A 10,000-nucleotide genomic window follows, 5' to 3' on the forward strand; every position below is an offset into this window, starting at 1 on the left:
TGATGGCTCCTGTTTAAGTGCATGCTTTCCCTCTCCTGAAATAGACACAAGTCACGTCACACGTCTTTTATTACGTCAGGACGACGTCAAAAAGGATTGTCGGCATTGATGCTCTGTTGTTATTCTAAAACCTGAGGAACTTGATTATGAAGCTTTTAAACACAAAGAGAGAGACACAGCGAGAGAGAGAGGGAGATGTGAGGGATGTGTGAGTGATGAGAGAAGCAGACGTTTGAAGGTGGAGGATCCCACATGTGCGACCGACTCTGAGAGTCTTTACATTGTTGTGAGGAATCTCAAGTCAACGAACCCCCCCACAGAGAGAAAGTGAGAGTGAGACCCAACAAAGACTCCAGTCTGTCTCTCAGACTCAAACACTGCAGTCTTCATGCACCCCCCTCCCTCACACACACTCACACACACATACTATTCATACTTTACTATATATAGAATATCCACTACGCTCACTAACAAGAGCATCTTAGTGCTGCTGCTTCACACAACCTGGCCTCTGTGTGCTGCAGGCTTCATATTAAAACACCTGGAGAGGAACTTTGGTTCAACTTTGAGCATCACAGTAACGATTATCGACTATTATCAACTATTTTGATTATCGATTTATCGGTTTAAGTCATTTTTTAAGAGAAGAAAGTCTAAATTCTCTGATTCCAGCTTCTTAAATGTGAATATGTTCTGGTTTCTTTACTCCTCTATGACAGTAAACTGAATATCTTTGACTTGTGGACAAAACAAGACATTTGAGGACGTCGTCTTGGGCTTTGGGAAACACTGATCCACATTTTATAGACCAAACAACTAATCGATTAATCGAGACTATGAAAATAATCGTTAGTTGCAGCTCTAATCGATACTCATTTGATCAATAAAATTGTCATCAAAAGTTCCCAGAGTCCATGATGATGTCTTTAAAAAGTGTGTTTTGTTAACCAAGAAGTCAAAAACCCAACGATATCGGTTTAATTCTAGGGATGCACCAATACCCGATCATATATCGGGCCGATGCTGACTTAAATAGCTGGATCCGGTATCGATGACAATGGGGCCGATCTATTAAATTCAGTTCTATGTTTATATACTATATACATTATATAGTGGAATTTTAATTCCTGTTTAAAAAGGTTTACACCACATTTGTACACATTTAATATTCCTTATATTCTAATTGTCTCATTTTTAACTTTAGTACTTATATTTCTTTAATTATATTGTAGCATTATATACATCATTTATTTCTATTTTCTTACATTTCTTTATGTTTATATAAGAGCAACTGTAATGCCCCAATTTCCCCCTAGGGGTATTTCTGATTTCTGAAGAATATGTAATCTGAGTGGCGTACGACGTATTTTTTGTTACAAATTAGTTGTACTCTATAAACGTAATTTCCAGGAGACGAGGTTGAATATTTTGTGAACACGTTTGAGTCTAAAAATGTGAAGTTTATGTGTAAGTTTTTGCCAATATGCAGAGTAAAATAGTCATGATAGGTTGCACACACACTCAGCATCTCCTCAGTCAAACTGCTTTAAAATGGCCTTTCGCCTTCAGTTATGTAACTTGAAGTGTGTTCCAGTCATAAGTCTCTGCGTGTGTGTGTGTGTGTGTGTGTGTGCGTGTGTGTGTGTGTGTGTGAGGAGACGATGGGAGGGAGCGTTTGGGTTTACAGGGGAAAAATCCAGCTGGCTTGCAAGATGGGAATCAGACACCACAGAGGCCGACTGAGCCCTGAGACTCAGACAATACACACACACACACACATAAAACACACACACTCACACACACCTCTAGGAAAACCTGCAGACAGGTAAAGACTTGTGTTGTTAGATCTTCAGAGCATTCACCCTTTAAATGTCGGTCCTTTAAACGAGTCCTGAGGCTACAGTTCCTGCAGAATATCAGCAGAAAGTATCGGACCAGCGAGCTGCAGCAGCTGCTGTCGTCTATTACAGGAATATTTGAGGATTACAGGGAGAAATTACTGGAAGTTTTCTGCTGATCAACATTGTATTACGTGATGAGAACAAAGATAGATACATCTTCCACAGGGCTACAGATGATAATCACATAAATGGCAACAAAAAAAAGCAGTACAAGTTCAAGCTCACTAGCCAGCTGATTGGTCTGTTGTCAGGCTGTTAAATACTGTAGGAGTTATCAGTCGCTATAAGCCCCATAGATGTGGATCAATAGTCACAATGTTTCCCAAAGTCCACAACTCAAAGATATTCAGTTTACTGTCATAGAGGAGTAAAGAAACCAGAAAATATTCACATTTAAGAAGCTGCAATCAGAGGATTTAGACTTTTTTTTGTTTAAAAAACAATACTCAAACAGATTAATCGATTATTAAAATAGTTGGCAATAAAATAAATAGTTGACAATTAATCGATTAATCGTTGCAGCTCTTTAATTGCAGCCCTAGACTATATAATCCCAGACTAAACTGAGCTCAGGTGGGTTTTCCCTCTCATATATCCCCTCCCCAGTGCTCATATCTTAAAATGATTGTTTATATTAAAACTTTATGTCTGTCATTTTGAATACTTTGTCACCATTTTTGCTATAAATGTGTTTAAAAGAAAAAAAAATGAGGAGGAAAAGAGGAGGCTGAGAGAAAAGTTGCATCCTGGACCTCAAGGCTCAAGTTGTGAACGGAGAGCCGGGTACCAAACACATCCCTCCTCCTCCTCCTCTTCATCAAACTGAGATTATTCTGATTATTCATCATCAGAGCCAATCACCCTGATCGATCACCTCCCCCTCCCATAATAATAATAATAATAATAATACATTTTATTTATATAGTACTTTCCTAAAAACTCAAAGACACTTTACATAAATAAAAAGATCACAAAACAAGCACATCATAAAAAAACATATAAAACACACACGATATTGATGATATCTGATCGATCACTCACATTGGTGTACAGCACACAGTCTCCCTCCCCTGCCTCGGACAGCTCACTAAGGTTCCGGTCCCAGTGTAGAAACGGTTCAGTACTGTCCAGGATCTCCATGGTTTCTCTCCAGACTCTCTTTCTGCTCTTCTGGAAGGTTTGTTGTTGCAGTGGGGGTGTTTTTGTTGCAATGCAGTCCGACTGGAAACTCCAACAACTCAAAGACAAGTTCCCAACAACTTTATAAAAGAGAATAAATACTAACACTAGACTTTAGAGATGATAAATACTTATTGTGTCAGATTGAAGCTGTGTGTTGTTGTTGTTAATCATCTCGTCTCTGTGCTTCAGCTTTCTGCTGCTTCTCGTTTCCCTTTTCTTCCCTCCTCCTCCTCCTCTTCTTCACAGCCCAGACACACAGGAATGTGTGGGAGGAGTCACACAGAAAAACACAGAAAAACACAGAAAAACACAGAAAATAAACTCAATTAATTCAATAAAATCAATAAAGGTGAGTCAGACTGTTGACATACATGCAGTATAATATAGAGATTAAATATAGGGCATAAAATGTGAAGTGTTCCAGCTGTTCCAGCTGTTTATGACACATTGTATCAAATACCTGCATTGACAAACTAGAGTTTCCGGTTAGGAATTTCAAAATAAAGCTTCCCATTTCAGCTCCATTGCTATTCAGTTCTACACAAGATAAAGATTCAAGATTCAAGCCCTTTATTGTGTAGTACAGCTAAATTAGATTGTGACAATCCCATAGGTGCTAATGAAAAGATAATACAATAATTAAAAAAAGAGAGATAGTGCAATATAAATATAAAAAATATAAAAGATAATACAATATACAATCTGTATATTGATGAGATGACAGTTTTGCCAGATTATTGCACAAAGTGTCCATCAGATAATTATATAAGTATTGCACAGCATCAGATAATTATTGCACGAGTGATCAGCATAAGTAAAATAAAAATAAAAACACAACTCACATTTTAAATGATAGAGCCTACTGAAGGAAACTTTTTTTTTTTAAATTGTCAATCAAAATCAGATAAAGATATCTTCTTTTACTTCTCTTTTTTACTTTTTGATCCAAGTAATAATAATTAATTATTAATTAAATAATATAATAATGATCTTCTTTGTGTGTATTATGATTGTAATTTTAGTAAATTTGTTTGTTAATTTCGTTAGTTATCCAGTAAAAATGTAATTACTGTAAATTACTTTATTTATTTACTTATTTTTTATAAAGAAAATGTACTTGCGCCCTCAAGCCACAAGATAAAGTAAAATAAAAATAAAAACAGCACATTTTAAATGATAGAACCTATTGAAGGAAACTTTTTAAAAAGAAATGGTCAATCAAAATCAGATATAAATATCTTCTTTTTTTTTTTTTACTTTTTGGTATATTTTTATCCAAGTAATAATAATTAATTAATAATTAAATAATATAATAATTATCTTTTTTTGTGTGTGTATTATGATTATAATTTTAGTAAATTGTTTCGTTGATTTTGTCAGTTATCCAGTCAAATCACTTTATGTATTTACTTATTTTTTCACTTTATTTTTATTTTTAATTTATATATATATATATATATAATACATATTTAAATATGTATATATATATACATATATATATACATATTTATATGTATTATATTATACATACATAATTACATATATATTTTTATTATTTTTTATTTTATTTTTATTTGTTTCACTTTTTTTATTTATTTACTTATTTTTTTTATTAAAAAAAATGACTTACGCCATCAAGCCTGTTAGGGATTATTTTTGAGCTTTTATTTTTAAATCCACTCCACCCATTTCCGGTCTCACCCTGGTTAATTCCGTCATTATGACGTATCTTCTTTAAACTGAATCCACAGGTTTCCCCACAACTCTAAGCCCCGCCCACATCCAGCTGCCTGACCAATCAGATCACTCCTCTGTTTAAAGCCCATTCGACCGAGCAGCTCTGCACATAGATATAAAATACTAGATGAGACATGTTCATCTGACCTGGGTCCAGTTTTAAACTTTTATATTGTCCTTATAACCCTTGTATTTCCACCAATACATCAATACTGTTTTTCAATATTCAATATTGTCTTAATGTGGTATTTTTTAGGGATTATTGGTAATTTGTATCAATTCTCGAGCGATAAAAAATGGTTAAATTTAGCACAGAATCTGTGTAACAATTGGTATCAATGCAAAAATTGCAATTTATCAGACAAAAGAGAGCATGGGAATGGCCATCATATACTTCTATCATAATTTTCTAAGCCTTGATACACTTTCACTATTTATTTTAATTAATTCATGTTTCAACTTGACACACAGTGCTGCATCTCAAATTAATCTCCCAGCTTTCAGATGATGAACACCCCTTCTATGTGACATCTACTGTTGACCTGCTATCTCCCCCTAAAAAAGACAAAAACTGGACTATTATGGGTCTCAGAGGGTTAACATAATGTCTTTGGTATTCTGAACATACTGTATTAAGCAATATCTTTTATCTAAATAGATGTTACTTAACATTATATTTAAGTATCCTTAGCTTATACCGACAAGTACAGAAAAGTCTAAGTGTACTTGGCTTATACTGAAAAGTACACAGAAAAGTGCATTTGTCTAAGTGCTAAACGAACTGTACTAACAACTAACAGTACTGTATACCTAGAAGTTCACTTCATATCATAGTAGCAGTACAAAATATGTAATGCAAACTAGTTGTGTACTCAACGTATATTTAAATTATACTTTTATAAATTAAAAAGTGGGCCAATTTAGTCCCAAGAAGTATTGAAGGAGTACACTGACAAGAATACTACAAGTAGTAGTCTTCTGTTTTATATCTATGCTCTGCATAGCTCTGAGACTTTAACTGACAGGTGACGCAGCCAATCAGAAAAGACTTTGAGACATCCTGCAACCAATAACGTTAGGCCAAGAATACCTTTGACTTAAGCCCGCCCCGTCACAGAAACAGCCAATCAACGTCCACTAATGAAAATATAAGAATTAATTAAAAGATATTTGCATACACTTCCATAAAATACTTGTTTATATAGTTTCTATGCAACTTTTCTCCTCTATAAAGTGCTTTGTAAGTGAATTCAGGAGCAATTATTAACACTGGGAGGTTAAATCATACATGCTCTGACTGTAGAAGATGAACACAAATGTGACAAAAACAAATAGTCTGGGGAACCAAAAGGTCTATTATAGGAAGCATTACAGAGAAATGAAGCAGCAGTGGTAGAGGTGCTGCACAGGAAGGAAATGAAAAACAGATAAGAGTGATAACAACTGACAAGAGAGTGACAAAGCAGAAAACAGGAGATAAAACATCAAATAAACATCAAATACATACATTAATGTCCGGGTATAACTATGCACAAGTCAGGGGTGTGAACAGGGGAACAAAATGCAGGAAAAAATTGTGAATTTAATTGAACGTGCTTCCTCTAAATTTGCATGCCGGTCTGTTTTCTTTTAACCCAAATGTGCATATTTCTCTCCAGTTGAACAACCTTCATTCAGAGAAGTGCAAGAAAGACAGCTGACATTTAACACAGAGACTAATCCCATGAAATGACAATCCCTCTGCAGCTGCACATAATTCCCAACAATCATATATGAGAGCGATGATCTCGCAGGACAAATTACGGCCACCAGACTGGTCGCTTCCTGATTAATCGTCTTTCCTCACCAAGAAACTGTTTCTGATTCACTGAGTTTAAAGAAGAGGTCGTCTTAACTGACGCAAAAAGAAGAAAAACTATAATAACTTTTGTCCATGATCCTCAACACAGGTAAGAGTTGCTCTTAACAGAGCTACAACTTCTACAACATCTTGTACGGAGTCTTCAGTGTATTTTACTAAACACGCAAAAACTGAACCCTTGTAACGGTTATGTACAAGAAGCATAATCATATTCATAATCAGTAAGTGTATTTATACACAAGTGGGCTCTTTCTGCTTCTGCAGGAGGCGCCAGAGTGTCGCAGCATATTCTGTCCCCCCTTCTCTTTGGGTCAGTCAGTTTCATTACTAAAAGGGGGCGTTCAGTCTTGTTTTTGTATAAATATAAAAATAAGTTGTTTTGTTGTTGTTGTTGAGAGGAGACGAAGAGGAAAACGCTTCAGGTTCTGTCTCGGATGTTGTCGCTCAGGAAGACGATGTTGTCTGGAAGAGAGGAAACAAATCATTTAACTAAACGAACATGAGAAGAATCTCCCGAAAGGTCCAGACACACCAAGCCAACGGTCGGCCGTCGGACAGTTTGGGGCCGTCGGCCGTCAGAACGTACATTTTAACTGGCCGTCAGCTGTAGTCTTTGCGGTGTGTTCAAATGAGACTCGACGGCCAAAACAAAGGCGACGCAACAGTCGGCCTTCATCGACGCTAGTTCTTTGATGTCGGGTTTGGTGTGTCTGGGCCTTTAGTCAGTTAGACATAAAAACATGAGCAAATAGGATTGAAAAATACAGTAGTTACCCTTAACTTAACCCTAACTTGTAACTTCAGACATGAGACACAACGTCATATTCACACAAAGAGGTGCATGTTGTTGGATAGAAGCTTGTTTGTTGTCTGACCTGCGATGATGGTGGTGGCCTGGCGTCTGACCTGGTTCTTGTCCGTATATTCTCCGTAGTCCAGTTTCCCCTCCACTAGAATCCTAGACCTGAAAGAGAGACTCAGGATCAGTCACATGAAGGTTCCTCTATTAGGAGTTTTTTGTTGGCTGAGGTGGACTGTGATGGTTGATACATTTGTCCAGAAAAGACTTAAATATATAATTATTATTTGCATCCCCCCATTTTATGGCTTTATATACATTATGATGAAACATCCAGTCTAGATTCCTAACGGACAGAAAAACAGCAGCTGTGATCAGCTTAAATTAGCGGTTCAGTAGATCATCCTGAGAGAAGAAGTTTTTATGGATGTTTTCAGTCTGTATTACTGTTATGAAAACTTCACCACAGGAATCCTCTGTAACTTGAAATAAATTTAACCATCGCTGCTGTTCTTTGTGAGGAAAAAAAAAATAGATGTGTGCAGCCACTTTTAAAGCTTTTAAGATGCCGAAAATATACATTTTGCATAGAGCATCACTTTCAGAGACGCAGTGGTCCAACCACAAAACCAGAACGCCCCGGAGAGCATTTGTTGCATGTCATCTCTCTGCCCACAACTTCCTGTCTGACGGTCTATACTATACTATCAAAGAAAGTAAAGAAAATAAACAAATGTATTGGAGGTGTAGTCCTCGGCCCGTACCCTTTCTTGACGTACTGGTAGGCCACATCTCTCAGACCAGGTTTGAACACGGACACGCGATGCCACGTCGTCTTCTGACTGATGTCACCTGGAGTCACAAAACAACAGCAGCACATAAATCAGCCTCATCTGCCTCACGGACACTAGTACAAGCTTCGCGTCGGGGTCCATCCCTCCGCGGTGGCATCGCCCTGTCGGGGTTTCTTTCGCAACAATTACTGGCTCGCTTTACATTATCCTTTACATGTCACATTTTAACAATGAATGTCTACACGTATTTTTTATATTTTTTTCACACATTAAATGTCATATTTATTTATTTATTGAGTCATTTATTTAGTATTTTTTTTATTTTGGCGGGTTCAGTTTTCCATAGAACGATGCGTTATGGTTGGAGATGAATACTTCAGGGACAGTCAGACATTGTGCCTAATCTGTGCTGTTTTAATCCACCTTCACATGATCTATATGGTCATTTAAATCCTTAAAATCCAACAATAATGTAGAATGTGTTCACTCTTATATAGACTGAAGTCAGGTTGTAACACTGACCTCTAGTGGCAAAATATGACACGGACAATTTACAGCTGATGCAACAGTAATTATAATATTTTACCTTATTTAAACGTCAGCTCCAAAGCTAAGTAATTCTTTTTTAGCTCATTATAGAAATAAGTCCTTTAGCTGCCTTAAATTATTTACTTTAGGTCAACCCAAACAAAGTTTTCCTGTGTGTTTATCGCTAAAATAAACATACAAGCAATTTGAATGGTTTATTTAGCACAAGAATTTCCTCAGTCCGTTAAAAGGAACACGTTTATGTGAGAAATTTAAAAAGTCGCCAAGTTTGGAATTGGATTTCACTGGACAGCGACATAAAATAAACGTGTGCACCTTCACCAGCACAGTTCTTGGAGAAAAAACGGTCACACTGAAATGTCAACAGGATATTTCAGCAACAACCCTGAAGTGCAAACAGACGGATTTATTTATTCTGCTGTTGTCCTTCAGCAAGTACATAACATAACAAGTGTCTGACGAGAAAAACAAGATAGGAAGGTCAGGCCGCTCTTGAATTGCAGATTCAGTGACTCCCAAGACAAATGTGGTGGGAAAATAAATAAAATATGTATTATCTGTTATAGATTCAAAGGTATTCAAAGCTTCGGGACAGTGCCGCACTACTGTACACACACGCACCTCTACACATAACAAACAGTGATATACATTATTATTACATTCTTATATATATAAATTTGAATTCGAATACTGATTTGGAGGTAGATTACCATGGCAACGGTCAAAGCTTCGAAGCATTTAGGTCAACCCTAGTCTTTAGTTTACGTTTTTTATTGTGATTTGTTACTATGTTTGCAGGTGCATTTCAGCGTAAAGCACACAGAGTTTACTTGTAATGATATGTGCTTCATAAAAGACAGTTTTTGAGTGTCACATTGTTGACATTGTACCTGTTGGGCTCGTCTCTCCGTCTCCGGAGCGCCACATTTCATTGGTCGCTAACGAGAAGATGGTAACCGGGTTACGACCCTCCACTTGTCTCATCACCGGGTCCTGACCCACTCGGCCTAACAGCTGCACGCGGTTTATCGCTGGAATAAAGACACACGGAGAGCCACATTATTAGACATTAGAGATGGATAGGTTTACTTAATGAGAGAGAGTCGAGGATGTATAAGAAAGTTGACTCACATCTCTCCAGGATGAGGTTGGTGTCTGTGCTCGCGTATCTCACCAC

General features: G+C 36.8%; 2 protein-coding genes across 3 annotated transcripts in view; both read right to left on the reverse strand.

Moving 5' to 3' along the window:
• creb3l2 (cAMP responsive element binding protein 3-like 2) overlaps positions 1–7,870 on the reverse strand; it is a 34,007-nt gene extending 26,137 nt beyond the window's left edge. The window contains exons 1-2 of one of the 2 annotated variants that reach the window (XM_037760610.1): positions 7,833–7,870; positions 2,943–3,107 (exon numbers count right to left, since the gene is read on the reverse strand). In XM_037760610.1, coding sequence (XP_037616538.1) covers positions 2,943–3,041 — 99 coding nt within the window. In that variant the 5' untranslated portion in view covers positions 3,042–3,107; positions 7,833–7,870. Of the gene's footprint in view, positions 1–2,942; positions 3,320–7,832 lie in introns of those variants that run through there. The other variant, XM_037760611.1, reaches the window with a different exon arrangement.
• Positions 6,156–10,000, reverse strand: part of ssbp1 (single-stranded DNA binding protein 1) — a 6,213-nt gene continuing 2,368 nt past the window's right edge. The window contains exons 3-7 of the mRNA XM_037760617.1: positions 9,955–10,000; positions 9,714–9,854; positions 8,245–8,332; positions 7,557–7,645; positions 6,156–7,143 (exon numbers count right to left, since the gene is read on the reverse strand). The exon at positions 9,955–10,000 is cut by the window's right edge and continues 12 nt beyond it. Coding sequence (XP_037616545.1) covers positions 7,100–7,143; positions 7,557–7,645; positions 8,245–8,332; positions 9,714–9,854; positions 9,955–10,000 — 408 coding nt within the window. The 3' untranslated portion in view covers positions 6,156–7,099. The remainder of the gene's footprint in view (positions 7,144–7,556; positions 7,646–8,244; positions 8,333–9,713; positions 9,855–9,954) is intronic.

The sequence above is a fragment of the Sebastes umbrosus genome, chromosome 23, assembly GCF_015220745.1.
Source record: "Sebastes umbrosus isolate fSebUmb1 chromosome 23, fSebUmb1.pri, whole genome shotgun sequence".
Taxonomy (NCBI): domain Eukaryota; kingdom Metazoa; phylum Chordata; class Actinopteri; order Perciformes; family Sebastidae; genus Sebastes; species Sebastes umbrosus.